The sequence below is a fragment of the Polypterus senegalus genome, chromosome 4, assembly GCF_016835505.1.
Source record: "Polypterus senegalus isolate Bchr_013 chromosome 4, ASM1683550v1, whole genome shotgun sequence".
Taxonomy (NCBI): Eukaryota; Metazoa; Chordata; class Cladistia; order Polypteriformes; family Polypteridae; genus Polypterus; species Polypterus senegalus.
Genome location: NC_053157.1, coordinates 226,193,938 through 226,209,739, shown reverse-complemented (window position 1 = coordinate 226,209,739; position 15,802 = coordinate 226,193,938). Strand labels below are relative to the sequence as shown.

Sequence of the window (15,802 nt, the reverse complement as noted above, 5' to 3'; positions counted from 1 at the left end):
CATCAGACTCCAGCACCAGTGACGAAGGGGATAAGAAGCAGCAGTTAAACTAAGCTGTGTAGAAAGAGGTGTTGATGTATTTCGGAGAACATCCCCTGTCCAAGAAGGAAAATCCTCTGTCCTGGTGGAAAACAAATACATCACACTATCCAACGCTGGCAAAGTCCTTTTTGTATATTCAGGCAACATTCACGCCATCAGATGATCTCTTTTCTGCAGCAGGAAACATTGCATCAAAGCGCAGAGCAAGCCCCAGTTCTAAGCATGTTGATATGCTCACTTTTTTCATTGCATCCATCACATACTCCTTTAAAGACTAAAGCACATAAACATACACACCCTATCTACCTCATCTAGGGGATACAATCCTGCCAGAACCTTTTTTTTGCCTCCTACAAATGTCACAAATCCTTCCAAGAAGACAGTATAGGCTTACGTTATGCCTGAGCTGTAGTCAGGTTGAAACTTATAGTTCTGAAAATTACACTGTACAACTTAAAGGCAATTTTTATGTGTTGTTGTTGTTATTATTATTATTGATTTATGCCTTAGTTTTAGGCTGTATTTATACTTTTTTTTTAAGTATTTTGTAATTGGTATATTATTTTTGTATTTATTTGTTTTTGTGTTTTAGACAATGTTTTCTTTAAAACCCAGAACACATTATAGCACTTAAATACACTAAATAGGTTCAGTTTTTGAGAAATAATTTTATTGTATGCAATTTAAGCAATAAAATCGTTGTTTTTTCTAAAAAGGAAATACATTAGCTGTTACTTTTCAGAGATATGTCTTTTATTTTTTGTATATTTGCTATTGCTTTAAAATGAAGTACAATAATTTCTTATCTGATTACTCAATGAATCGATGGAATAATCGGTAGAATACTTGATTAGTTAAATAATTGATTGCTGAAGCCCTAGTTCAGAAGGTAATGGCCATAAAATCTTTTTTTATCATATATGGATGTTCATATTTTTAAGCCTGTATATGCACATTTCAAGTCCAAGAGTTTGTTAATGGCGTTTTCATTAGAGAGCAAAATTGTATTCCGCTCTCTGGCACTTTTAGTATTGGCCTTGAATTTTACTTTCACAGAGTCCCAATTAAACTTGTGTCTGATGGAACTTATATGTGTGTAAATCAGAGACCGTGGGTCCTTCCTTCTGATGGCATGGTGATGTTCCTGTATACGTGTTGCAAGTCTTTTAGATGTTTGTCCCACATATACCGCTGGGCAAGCACTGCATGGAATGCTGTAAAACTGCAATTCTTGCCTCTGTGGTCAACTTTTTGCTTTACTAGATTTTTTAATCGCTCTATATGCAGCTGTAAAAAAATGACATCCCTATATTTGAATTTTGCAGATAATCTGATTTATGCGTGTATGTCTAATCATTTAAATGAAAAGTGGCTTAACTCTGGTGGTGCGGCTGGTTTAATCGAATCTGCACCTCCAAATTACAGCTTTACTCATGCGGTTCACCAAGGTAAGAAAGGTGGCGGTTTAGCAAATAGTTCTTTGAGTCGGTTAAAGTGTAAAGATGCTTGTTTTGGTATATTCACATCTTTTGAGTATTTTGACATTGTTATTCAAGGAGTTTCTCAATCTCCAGTATTGTCTGTTTATAGACCTCCTAAATATAATATGTCTTTCTTTGAAGAATTCTCAGATTTAGTGTCAATTATAATAACTAACTATGACAGGTCCCTAATTGTTGGAGACTTTTTTCATAGCGATAATCAGTGTGACTCAAAAGCAAAAGAATTTGTGAATTTCCTGCACACTTTTGATCTTAGCCAGCATGCTAGTCAGTCAACACACAAAGGGGGGTACATGCTAGATTTAGTGATTACAAAATCATTAAAAGTTGGTGTAAGACAGATCGTGGATATCGGTTTATCAGACCATTTTCTCTTACTATTTAATGTAGGAATAATGATAGATACAATTAAATTATTTTATTGTTAAAAAACATTTATTTGATTCATCTGCAGCTTCAAAGTTTACTAATGTTTTTAGCAACCAGTCCATTTGCAGTGCTTACTACAATAGTGATAACAATGTAAATAGTAAATTGGAAATTTTTAATGCTAAAGTGAGAACTGCCGCTGACATAGTCACTCCTGAAAAGACAGTTAAAAAATCCTCCAGCACTGTTACACCATGCAAGACCCAAAGAGTGACTAATTTAAAGAAAACATGCCAGAGAGCTGAGTGTAAATGGAGAAAAACTAAATTGATTGTTCACTGTGAAATATTGAAGGCTAAAATAACAGAATACAACAACATAGTCCATCCTGAGAGGCGGTGTTACTTCGCTAAGATTATAAATATCAATGCTGATAATCTAAGAGTCTTATTCTCTACTATTGATCGTTTGCTACACCCAGGTCACTCAAAGGAATGCCTCCAAAAAACCTCAAGGGAAACTTATGAGGCTTTTGCTATATTTTTTACTCATAGAATTAATGATATTAGAAATAATATAGTACATCCCCCCAATTCTGATCCCGGTATTCCATTTTAAGTGAATTCTTTCACCAAAATAGATTTACCCAATCTGTATAGAAAAATTTCTCAAATGAAACCCTCCACCTTCATCCTTGACCCAATACCTACAAGCTTTTTCAAAGACGTATCTGGTGTGCTAATTGATAGTGAACTCATCATCAGTTACGGAGGTCTTCCCAGACTGTCTTAAGACTGCTGTTGTTAAACCCCTGCTCAAGAAAAATAATCTCGGCTCCTCTGTTTATGACAATTTTATACCTATTTCTAACCTGTCCTTCTTAAGTGAAATCCTGGAAAAGGCAGTCATTACGCAGCTAAATGATCACTTGAATAAACATTCTATTCTTGTCAAGTTTCAGTCAGGTTTTAGAACAAATCAAAGTACATAAACTGCACTTGTTAAAGTAGTAAATGACTTACAGGTTAATGCAGACAAAGGCCATTTATCTGTTCTCATCCTCTTAGATCTGAGTGCCTCATTTGATAACATTGATCACAAAATTCTTATAAGCCGCCTTAGTCAATGGGTGGGCCTCTCTGGCAATGTCTTAAATTGGTTTGAGTCTTAATTAACTGGTAGAAAATTCTTTGTTAATTGTGGTAATTATACTTCAATGACACATGAAATTCTATATGGTGTTCCACAAGGATTAGTTCTGGGTCCAGTGCTCTTTTCAATCTACATGTTTCCATTAGGTCAGATTACCTCAAGGCATAACATGAGCTACCACAGCTATGCGGATGACACACAACTATATTTATCAATAGCGCCTGATGTCCCTGACTCTCTTAGTTCACCGGCCTAATGTCTTACTTGTGTTTCTGAGTGAATGAGTAGTAATTTTCTCAAACTACATAAGAAGAAAAGAGAACTCTTAGTGATTGGCAAACATGGATATAATGAGAGTATTAGAAATAAGCTTGATCCATTAGGCTTAAAAGTCAAAACAGAGTTAAAAAATATAGGAGTATTTATTTATTAAATCACATACTAATCAGGGGCCTCATGTATAACGCCGTGCGTAGAACTCGCACTATAACATGGCGTAAGCACAAAAGCCGAAATGTGCTTACGCACAGAAAAATCCAGATGCAGGAATCTGTGCGTACTCCAACTTCCACGTTCTTCCGCTACATAAATCCCGATCAGCGTGAAAACTAACGCTTGTGCACGCGCATTATGTAACGCCCCAAATCCTCCCAGAATTATGCCTATTTGAATATGCAAATCAATATAAATCGCCCTTAAGCGCAGCCTTCTGTGAAAAGACAATGGGAAAAGCACGGGGGGAAACATAAGAATTTCAGCGAATACCAAGTGGAGGCAAAGGAAAAACATACTATTTGTTCAAATAAGCCGTGGTATAATCAACAAAAGGAAGTTGATCGAGTGGCATAGCGTGTTGGAGAAACATGAAAGCTCACATCCACAAAATCGCACAGTGCCGGAAATAAAAAAGAAGTCACATATCAAAGTCGCCGTGGAAAGCCGAGTTGTAAGCCCACTGTCTGAGTGTCATATGAAAGCTTATTAGGGTACAGAGAAAAAAGCACACGGTGGGGAAAAAGCACGAAATGTCCACTTCAATCTCGACATTTCCACTTTAATCACGTAGTTTATTTTGTCATTAAAGTAGAACATCATAAAATTCATCTTAAAATTGTTTAATTAACCAGTTTCTAAAATCACATCGTAATTAAAGTAGCACGTTAAATGCTTTGTTTTGTATTTGATTTTCTATGTGCTCTATGTGTGTGAATCACTACTTGCTTCTTAAACCGGCTCTCTTCCTCCAACTGGACACAGAATCCATTACATTCGTGATATTACAGCTCTCTGAATAACTAAAATACTGAGATGTATACGTGATGTCATTTTCATGATGATAGGAGTTAAAGCACGTTATTAAACATGTTTCACTTCGATGAAATAATTTATTGCAGCAGTACTCAGGGGGCTCTAAGCTTGTGGTGGCACTGGGCAGAGGAAGAATCGGTGGCTGGCTCCTTCGCCGCCAATGTCAGTAAAGTATCTTATGCACGGTGGATGGCCACGTATGTTGCAGACACTAGCGCCTCGTGCTCATGACACAAGCATTTAACTTTTGCCGAAATTTGTCGCTGCGTTTTTAGCTGTGTTGTTATTTTCTCTTTCTGTTTTATATTCAATATATATTGGCGTAGCCGTCACTGCAGTCAGTGCTTTTCTTTCCCCAAGTAACCGATCGCCATACAATCAGCTCTGTAATAGACGTTAAGCCATCTGTAAGCTTAGCGCCGATTCTTCAAAGCGTTTAAAGAACATTGAAATATCTTCATAGTACATGTTTAATTATTCTATCCTTAAAGACACTCCCAGTGAAGAATATAGATTATTTAAATGAAGTTAAAGTTTTATCTGTATAATTTAACAAACATATTTTGCTGCATTTCACCTTAAAAATGATATCGTCATCATATGTAAATACGCGCTTTATAAAGTGGCTCAGGTTGTGCGATATTATAACTATAGTGCAAGTTTACAGTGGGGTGATTGTACTTATAAGTACAAACAGTTCTACAAGGAGCACTTGATTGGCTGCATTTAAAGTTCTTGGGATTAAACTGTTTTGAACCGCGAGGTCTGTACAGGAAAGGCTTTGAAACGTTTTGCCGTGGCAGAGACAGCGTGTGCTTAATGCGTATACCGATAATTCTCTTTCCGATCAGCTGCTGCTGTGATTCACACTCAGATACAGTGATATAAATACTCCGAGTGGTGCAGTGAGAGAAATATGGAAAAAGATGATCCGCTGTGGCAACTCCTAACGGGAGGAGCTGAAAGAAGAAGAAGAAGAAGAAGAAGAAGAAGAAGAAGAAGTGAGAGTAACAACGCTAAAGCAGTTATGGCATTTGGAATACTATGGCTGTTCCCTGAACCATTATATTGTTACGAGTTAATTACAATCAGATGCATTACACTAATAAACAATATGCGGTTAGTTTCTGTGTATTTATAAAGCCGCGTCATGAAAATAATGAGTAATCACACAAGAACAGTAGCACTGCTTTGACGCTGGGTGCCGCCAGTTTGCAAAACCGAGCGGAGAACTTGCGTACGACAAGACATGAGGTACCGTGGAAAAGTGCGTGGCTTTACGCCAAGTGTAGGTTTTATACATCGCGATTTGAACGTGGAAAAGTTCTTACACAACATTTCTGTGCGTACGCACCATTTATACATGACAGCATTTTTTCACTTAAGAAATAAAGCAAAAGACAGATCCCTTATAATTTTGCAAGATGCTGAAAAATTACTCGACTAGATTACTGTAACATGTTCCTCTCAGACATCTATCGGTTGCAACTAGTGCAGGAAAGGAAAATATGAGCACATCTCTCCAGTTTTGATGTCACTACACTCTGTCCTATATTTCGGAATGCCTTTCACCTTACACTCCGAATTGTAACCTTACATCTTCAAATGACTGTCTGTGGTATAGCGGGTCCACAGCTCACTGAGCAAAGGCCATTCATTTTAAATAAATAATCACCGCTCTCGCATCGGCTTAGCAAGGGGGCGTTGGGCCATGGCGAGCCGCGGGACACTCAGGGGTGTGGGTGTTTCTCGCCGAGTGCACAGGTGAGGAACTGTCCACATCCGTGATTGCTCCCGTGGCTAATATGTTACAGCTGTCATGGCCCCTCGTCATTTAAAAGAAGCGCAAGTCGGTCGGGAAAGGGAAGAAAAAGAAAATAAAGAAAGAGAAGGAAACGGAGGTTGGAAGCAGGAAGGAGAGAGAAGAGAAAGAGCGCAAGCAAATCGGTGCAGCAGGAAGGAGGCGAGCAAACGCTCGCAGGCAGCTGAAGGCCGCCTGGGTGTTTGGCCAACACCTGGGAGAAGTGGTTGTGGTCACACCCACAGAAGTTTGTTTTTGCAGGGGGAGTGACCGGGAAGGTGCGGGACTCTCCGCAGACGGTAGCGGGAGTCGGGACTTGGGACGTAGTGTTCCCTGTGTGAGAGCCTTGGTCACAGTGGAACTCCCAAGTCACTGTCAGGGGGGAGCCGACCGGAGCCAAGGATCGGGAAGGCGACTGGCAGTGGTAGTAGCAGCAGGAGTAGGCAGAGGGTCAGCTGCATTGTGAGCGTCTCGCCTGTTGCAGGGCCCATATGGGAGAAGCAGGTGAGACGTCAACGCTAGACGCTAGTTTTACAAGAAGGCACCGGGCTTGTTTTTTTAAAGACTGCTTCCTATTTATTTGACCGTTTTAATCTCTAGTTTTAAGGATTGTTTTTTTTCTATTTGTGTGTTTTAACCTCCACGTTCTTTTATTGGATTATTTATTGAAGAACTTTTGGAATTACTGCACTATTTATGAACACTTTGTTTTGTTGACTCTTTTAAATAAAAGCACTTTTTTTTCAACCATCCCCTTGCTTAATTATTGCCTCCAATGACTAGCTCACTCGGTTTCATTATCGACGGTATTGGGTTCAAGGGTTCCCAAACAGCAGATAGGAGCGTGGAGCCAGAACCCACATCGTCACACTGTCTGCTTATAATTCCTACAGCTAAACTTAAAAGATGCAGGTGAGGCAGCCTTCTGCTTCTATGCACCTAAATCTGGAATAGCTTACCAATAGAAAATTGCCAGGCTAATAAGGTGGTGCACTTTAAAAAAAACTGCCAAAAACCCATTATTTTAACGTGGCTTTCTCATAGTTTAAATTTAGTGTAACCCTGGTATTCTGTATATGCATTGAATTATCATTTTTATCATGGCTCTGCAATCCGTACTAACCTCTGCTTTCTCTTCTGTTCTTTTTCCAGTTTTCTGTGGTGGCAATCTGCACCACCACCACCTGATCAAGGCACCATGCAGTCCCAAGATTGATGGACTGAAGGCCAGATGTCCACATGACTATCATCATCTAATTCTTCCATGTGAAGCCTGAAAACTGTGAGGACTAATTTAGATAATTTATGTTAGGTAGAATTCCCAGTGAGGGCTGGGCAGTCTCGTGGCCTTGGAACCCCTGCAGATTTTGTTGTTTTTTTTTTCCAGCCCCTGGAAGTTTTCTTTTTTTTTCTGTCCTCCCAGCCATCAGACCTTATTTTTTCTTTGTTATTTAGTATTGCCTAATCTTATTTTTACATTTCTGTTTATAAACTTTTCTTTTTTCATCTTGTAAAGCACTTTGAGCTACATCACTTGTATGAAAATGTGCTATATAAATAAATGTTGTTGTTGTTATATTTTTGCAATAAAAATGGACATACTGCTAGAATTGGGGTCTGGTGATTTATAATTTATTACTGAAATGGATACCACCTCAGTAATGGATGAAAATATAATGTAAGTAACCAGAATACAACTAATAATCCTCATCTACAATCACCACATAATGTAGACAAGATTAGGAATGAGTATATTAGAGGGACAACACAAGTACGACAGTTTGGTGAACAAGTGAAAGAGGCCAGTTTGAGATGGTTTGGACACATGCAAAGGAGAGATAAAGAATGCATCAGGAAAACAATACTGAGGATGTAACTGCCAGACATGAGGAAAAGAGGAAGGCCAGAGAAAGGAGGTTTATGGATGTGGGGAGCAAGGACATGAAGACAGTCAGTGTGGCAGAAAAAAAATATGTAAAAGACAGGGATAGAGGGAGACTGATGATCTGCTGTGCCGACCCCTAAACGGAACTAGCTGAAAGAAGACCACATAACAAGCAGGTGCCAGAATTGTAAGGTCAAGTCAGGTTGGAGAGTATGCACTGATACAGTGCATTGCTGCACTCACCACACGATGAAACAGCTTTAGATCCCGGCTGGTAACCCCCCCAGTCAGACATGCAGTCCAGTCCCACCCTCCGGAAATGACCATGTATCTGCCGCAGCTAAGTGTTATGTGGGTATCCACCCTTGGCCTGGTCCAGCCGTTCGAGTCCTGAATAATGAGGACCCAGTGAGCCGGATCACCCTTGGGGAATTGCATCACGTGGCCGTAGTGCAGTAACTGATGCTCTCTCACAATTGAGGTAATGTGCCTCATTTAGGATTCTGTGAGCAATGACTCGTTCGACAAAAAGTCAACCAGCTGTACCCAAGGATTCTCTGAAGAGACAATACAGAAGGAGTCCAGTCTTTGTCGCATGCCACTGTATAGTGTCCATGTCTTGCGATCATATAGCAAACAAGTAATCACCAGAACTATAAAGACTTGGACCTTCTTCCTTTTGCAAAGTTATTGGGAGCACCACATGCTCTTCCAATCCCTCTACTGACATCATAAGGAGAAGATATGAAGACTAAAAATTTGGAGAGTTATTTTTTTCACAATACAATACATAACTTTTTCTTACACATCAATATCAAAAACATTTTATAGTTTTCTTCATTGGCATAGTCTGCACGAATATTTAAAAAAAAAAAAAAAAACTAATGGCACCATTATAATCCAGTCCCCATAGAAAAGAAGTGGTCATGCAAAATATTAGAGAAACAAAACCTGGAACACACATACATCTGAAACCATTTAAAAATGCTTTTGACAGCATTATCCCAGCTAGAAATTTTATTTTAATTAGACAGTACTTTCTTAACAAGCCTTTCACTTTAATGCAGAATATCAATGAATGAAAAATATGGATTTTAAATAATACAAAAAGTCATGCATAGAAACAATAAATAATGTAAAAATAAATAAAGCAATCTTATTACCTCAGGTAATCAGGACTATAGTCTTCATCTTTAAAGACTGTGATGACAGACTTCAATATCTCCTCATCAAACTCACCAGTTAGTCTAATTTCTGAAGGTTTATATTTTGGGATTATTGTTTTGCAGATATTTATTACATTACATTCTGATTTCTGACAAAATGAGAAGCTGTGGAAAAAAAAGCAAAACACACTGCTCTATAAACAATATTTTTTCAATAAAATCACAAAGTCTTTAGATGAGCAGCTTGCAAAACATAGCAGAAAGTGTTAAACATTTTCCCAGCCCTTCATCTAATATTTTTTTAAACCTCCGGATGCTGGTTATTCATATTGCATACAAATTCATCCTCAAAAATAAGATGTTGCCTAATGAAGATGTTCTGTCTTGTATTCTCTGAAAGGTGTATTTTTGTTTTGTTTCTGTGTTAGGTCTAGTTTATTAATAGATAAAATATATACACCACTTGGCACTTTCAGTATGTATGACTTGGGCTTTTGCCCTAAGAAACACTGATAAAGTTTTGTTTCCTGCAGGATGGGCTGACTGGTTCAGTGTACCAAAAAGAGCTTCTATTTCCATCCATTTTCCAACCCGCTGAATCCGAACACAGGGTCACGGGGGTCTGCTGGAGCCAATCCCAGCCAACACAGGGCACAAGGTAGGAACCAATCCCGGGAAGGGTGCCAACCCACCGCAGGAGCTTCTATTTCTGTGTTTTTAATTATTCTTTTGGCTTTGCTTTGCTTAAGAACATTATAAAATGTATTTTTGACTTTACTCTAATTAGATCCTGCTCTGTCATTTCATGTCATATTCATTTGCGCCTAATCTTCATTTCAGCACAAGATTCCGTCTTCTGTGATACAGAGACTGCTTTTAGAATCTAGCATTAACTTTTGTTGATGTGCAAACAGATGACTAGGGATGGGAATCGAAAACCGGTTCTTGTTGAGAACCGGTTCCCACTGTTTCAATTCCTTGGAATTGTTTGCCATTTTTGCAAACGATTCCCCTATCGATTCCAGTCGCCTCGAATGACGTCACCACGTTGCGTAGCGTCATTTACCCAGCAGGAAACATGGCGCCTAAGCGGCACAAACGCTCAAAAGTTTGGTGTACTTTACGAGAAAGGATGACAACATGGCAACTTGCAATACTTGCAAAGTAGATATTTCATCAAAGGGAGGAAACACTACGAATATGCAAAACCATTTACTCACAAAACATGTGATAACCTTAAATGCATATCGTGTTTTTGATCCGCTCTGGACTAGTGAATCTCAACCCAGAAGCAGCGGTAATGTTTGCACGTCCTCTCCCGTTAATACGGCAGGTAACTAATCAACTAACATTGCATATTATTGCATTTAGATGACCATGACGAGAGAGACAGACAGACTCTGGCTAGCTAAGCCGATGGCACTTCTCGCTGCAGTCTACCGGTAGCTTCTCCTTTCACAGAGGCGGGAAAAAGTAAAATGACACAGGCCAGGATAGACGAAGGTCACCGAGCAGTGACTAAGTTTGTGGTAAAAGGCTTGCACCCATTTGCCAAAGTAGATGCACCCGATTTTTGGTAAGTGAATGTGTTTAATTGTAGGCTAAGTCAGGGAATGTCAAAGTTGTATGTTCTCCTCTTACCAGATGTTTCATCCGTTTCCATTTATATATCTTTTAGAGAAATGACAAAGACTCTGAACCCTAAGTACAAATCCCCAAACAGAGACAGTTTAACCAACTACTTGATCCCTGTTTGGTATGCGGTCGAAAAGGCAAATCTGATTTCTGAGCTGAAACATTTATGTTATACTTTGTTATTGCTACAGAAGGATATTTATTTTATTATTATTTTACATTTACTAATTTTTTTCTGGGGACCCCATGGCACCCCATCGAGGAGTCGTAGACTGTGGATCTCTTAAGATCTCACTGTTGGGTTTGTACGGTCATGATACTCCTAAATTTCTATCTTGTTCAAAGATAAGATATAAAACAAAGTTCTAAGCTAATCGACCTGTGTGTTCTCCTTTTTTAAAAATAAGAATCGATAGGAAAATCGATGAAGAATCGAATTGTTAAACAGAATCAAAAATGGAATAGGAATCGTGAAAATCTTATCAATTCCCATCCCTACAGATGACAGCTTTGAAAAACGGGCAGGGGTTTTATAACAATGGCTCAAACATTCATGAATTCAACTAGGCTATGGCGATCTACCTCTGATATAACATTCAAATCTTCTAACTCTTTAGTATAGACTCTTAAATAAAAGACAGAAAAAAACTGATAGACTGTATCATCTTACAGATCAATAAATGAAAAATGGAACAGGTGTATCATGTTTATCTATTACATCCACAGGTGTGGCATACATTCAGGAATGGCATTTCTGCTACTTGGACCTTCTCACACCACTTCAACATAAATAAAGGCCTAGTTTGGAACCTACCTAATACAGTCAGCCCATATATGTCATAGAAAAGGTAGCACATATTTTGGACAGCCATCCAGGCAATATAACTATTATTTCATGTGAAATATGAACCAGTTGTGGGCCAAGGGGCCAAGGTATAAAACAGAGCATAATAGATCCCTTAAAGAAAAGGAAAGAATTTGAAAATGTTATAGCTAATGATAACAGAAGTCCCTGACTCAGGACTATTGTTCTTAATCGAAGCTGATGAGACAATGTTTAATAATTACTTCCATAAAATAAACTACATTTCTTAGTTCAATGGTTATTTCTTGCATATATTAGCTTATGGCACAACATAGAAATGTCAATGAACCTAAAATATATGGAAGGAAAATCAGAGTATTTGGAGAAAATGTATGTGGACACAGGGGAAACACGCAAAATTCGAACATGTACACAGACAATGAGCAGGCTGGTATTTGAGCCCAGGTCTTTTTGGTAGTGAAGCAGCAGCACTACAGTTCAAATCAATTTCAAACTAGTGATTATTTTTGTTTGTACAATTTGATGATTATGAGCTTTGAAGAATTAGGAATTTTTTTTATAATGATGGTCAATCCACTTAATTTTGATTAAGTTTTAGGGTAATATGTGTCCTCAGAACTTTCTTGTGACTATGAGAAGGTTCAATAAATGGGCATATTTTAAAACAGGGTGAGAAATACTGAGTTCATGACATGAATAGGTTAGCTAATCATGCTGTCTCTCATAAAATTTCAACATACAGTACAACACGCCTGAAAAAACTCAGAAGGTAACAACATACTAATTATTAAGAGGGTAGACTTGTAATAGCTGTTATCACACATGCAGTCTAATACCCAGAACTCACCAGCAATTTGCCAGGGCTAGAGTATGTGATGAACAAAGTTTCATTTAAATCCTTATGCAAAACTCTATCAAGTCAAGCCATACTAAGCCCCGAATCTGTGAATTTATGAACAATTAAAGTAAATTATTGGATTATTCTGTATATACCATATGCACTAACATTCATGTGATTTAACTAGTCATTAAAGACTAAGATTAAAGCTTATGTAACTAATCTGATTGTTTCATTCAACTGATTTTATTTAATTTGAAATTATTCATGCATGGATTCTGAACTAATGGTCCAAGTCAGGAAGGAAACTGGTAAGGTCAGTTACCATTAGAAGCAGCTGTGCAATGTCTAATTCACATCTGAATCCTATCCGTAAAAGAAGCAGTGAGTTCAGGTGGAAGTGACATGAAATAAGATGTGTGTATGGTAGAACTTTTCGACCAGAAAATATACAGTAAACTAAATGATGAGACTATTGTGCTGTACTTGTGTTTTCATCCCTAATATTATTTAAGTTTTGAACTCATTCTTCCACATAATAAAGTTACATAAATATCTAAATAAATAAAAAAAAAAAAATATTGCAATCAATTGTTACTGACCACCAACCAATTTCTTGGAGACCTAAGGTACATTCAAATGATGGCTAACCTTAGAATTTCTTAGTTTTTTTGTGAAAAAACTAATAATATCTGTTTTTGTGCCTATAGACATGGTTTCCTTCATATCAAGTTGTTGTTTTGAAATGATACAATTAATTATAAGTTTTAGAGGAAAGCAGGATTAGAATATATCCTATTAGTCAGAGCACCGAATAAATAAAAAAGATTTTACTGAATGAGAACAACAGTGGTTAGTACTGCAGCCTAACAGCTTGAAAGTGGTGTGTTTAATTCTCAGTCTGACCACTGCCTCCACGTGTTTAACAATTTTCCATCACGATAAGGTGCGTAATTATGTTTCAAAAACTTTCATTCGAATTTCAGAGTGACCTACTCCAAATAAGGAATCATTGTTTTAAATGTTCAAATGTGACTACTTGTTCTGTTTGTTCTACGAAATTTCACATCAGGCTTATTGAGTTACAAATCTTTGACTAAAAAATTATACTGGACCAACTGGAAAATGACACTCTCCTCTAATGCCACAAGTAGGTAATTTATTTACTCTTCGAAAAGTCTCAAGTGTCTGCGCTTAGCTTGGTTCTTATGGACAATGAGCTTTAAGATTATCAAAATATGTAGCTATTGCACAAGGTGACTTGCTTAAGGTCACCCAGTTAGAGGTGGAGACAGCAGTCTTAGTCGTTAACTACTAGGACATTCTTCCGCCTGTTAGAAAATATTTAAGATAAAGGCCTAAGTACTCCACTGATTTGTTGTATCAGCTATCTAGTACTCCCTCCATATAACCATCTGGGAATCTCTCCAAATATTAACATTTAACATTTAGTAGATGTTTTCTGTTGAATTCTGAAATTCAAAGCCATTAAGCATAATAAAGTATATTCTACTTAATTGAACTGTTACACACTCTAAGTAAAATGCTTACTATTAAAAGCATACATAATATTTATTAGATAAAGAAAATAACCAAATTTCTTAAGCTTTGTGGTTGAGTGTATATTAGACAAGTTACCTTGTTTCACAACCATTCACTTTACATTTTAGTGTGTTCCACGTTTCAGCATGGTTTAATTTATAATCAGATTCTTCCAGTGGGGAAAATTTCCAGCTCATGTTTTTCCCTTCTGTGCCTAAAAACAGGAGGCTGCAGATATTTTCTGCTGATGTTTCACTTAGACTGAAACCATGTATACTAATGAGAAGGAGTACAATGACATTATAGTCTGTTAGAATTATAATAATTATAATAAAAGAATGAACGCTGAATACATTTTTATAGATTCAAAGTACTGTATCTTTACATTTAAAATTGTATTCATATCTTTAAAATGGAATTCTCTTTAACATAAGTTTTTTCATATAATGACTTGATTTAAGATATAAAAACAAGCTTATTTAAAAAAAAAATTAAACTTAAATTAAAATCAGAAACCAAGCATAAAATTTTATAGTTACCTTAGGTGCTGTGGAACATAATCTGTGTTTTTCAATATTTCAGTTACTGATTTTATTGAATCTTGTCCAAACTCCCCAGAAATGTTTATCTCTGAAGGCTTGTGTTTTGGAATTATTATTTTGCAGATACCTACCATAACAGTTTCTGAGAATCCAGAAACTGAGAACCTAAAAAAAAACCTGTATGATTACATAGTTAAGAGGCAACTTAATCCACACATTTACCATTCCACTTCAAGTGTCTAAGTCTTATTATTCCCTATTTCTTTTAATCATTTTCCTAAAAAAATTTTTTAGTGGATTTTGGTGTATCAGTCAAAAGGAAAAAAAAACAACATCATCTTCTCAAAGATTTACTTACTTGTTGCTTTGCCTGTTCTCTACTACTCTCTCTGTTATATGGCACATTCTCTACAAAATTTATAATCAAACACTCTTGTATTATATCTGAGAAAAGTAAATGAATGAAAAATACAGTAAATCTTACTAAGATATCATACACATTCAAACAACTGCAGTGCCTGCTGGTTTGTAGCTAGTAATCTTGTGAACACAACAATATAATTATAAAATTGTAATAGTAATAAATTGTCTTCTATTGTCACTACCCAGTTAAAGTCTACTGTGGCTGCAATATATAATCTTACCTTGATTCCGAAATGGCATTTTTAAGTTCCAGTTCAAAGTACATTTTACCATCTTTATTAATTTCCCATTTCATAATTTTAATTTTATTGTCTACAGGGAGAATGACACATATATTTTCTGCTGAAGCTTCAGCCAGAGTTTTACTTCTTATCCTGTTGTAAGAAATACAGCTTTATAAGTAATATTTTAATAGTGCTTCTGCAGTTATTTCTTTCTTTCACCTATTCTAATGAAATCAGATTTCAAAATAAAGAAAAAGTGTACATTACGTGAAAAATAAGAACATTATTTAATTCAGTACACCCAATTTAAACAATAGCATTATCATTTTGTGTAAAAAATAATGCAACGTTAGGGAAGAAAAAAAAAACTTATTTTCATAGATGCAGGGAGCTGGAGCCTATATTAACAGAACTGGGTGCAAAGCCTGTGTACCATTCTGTCACCAGTCCCACTCACATTCACACTCACAGAGGGTAATTTGGAATCATCATCTAACGTAACCTATCTTTTGGGGGTGTGGGAAGAAAGTCATACAGACATTCTGAG

The 15,802-nt window shown here is 36.9% G+C and overlaps 1 protein-coding gene across 4 annotated transcripts in view; it reads right to left on the bottom strand.

Annotated features, from left to right (window-relative positions):
* LOC120528081 overlaps window positions 1-15,802 on the bottom strand; it is a 146,556-nt gene that overhangs the window by 41,180 nt on the left and 89,574 nt on the right. For 3 of the 4 annotated variants that reach the window (XM_039752091.1, XM_039752092.1, XM_039752094.1), the window contains exons 15-18: window positions 15,253-15,405; window positions 14,606-14,773; window positions 14,163-14,342; window positions 9,223-9,390 (exon numbers count right to left, since the gene is read on the bottom strand). In XM_039752091.1, coding sequence (XP_039608025.1) covers window positions 9,223-9,390; window positions 14,163-14,342; window positions 14,606-14,773; window positions 15,253-15,405 — 669 coding nt within the window. The remainder of the gene's footprint in view (window positions 1-9,222; window positions 9,391-14,162; window positions 14,343-14,605; window positions 14,774-15,252; window positions 15,406-15,802) is intronic. The other variant, XM_039752093.1, reaches the window with a different exon arrangement.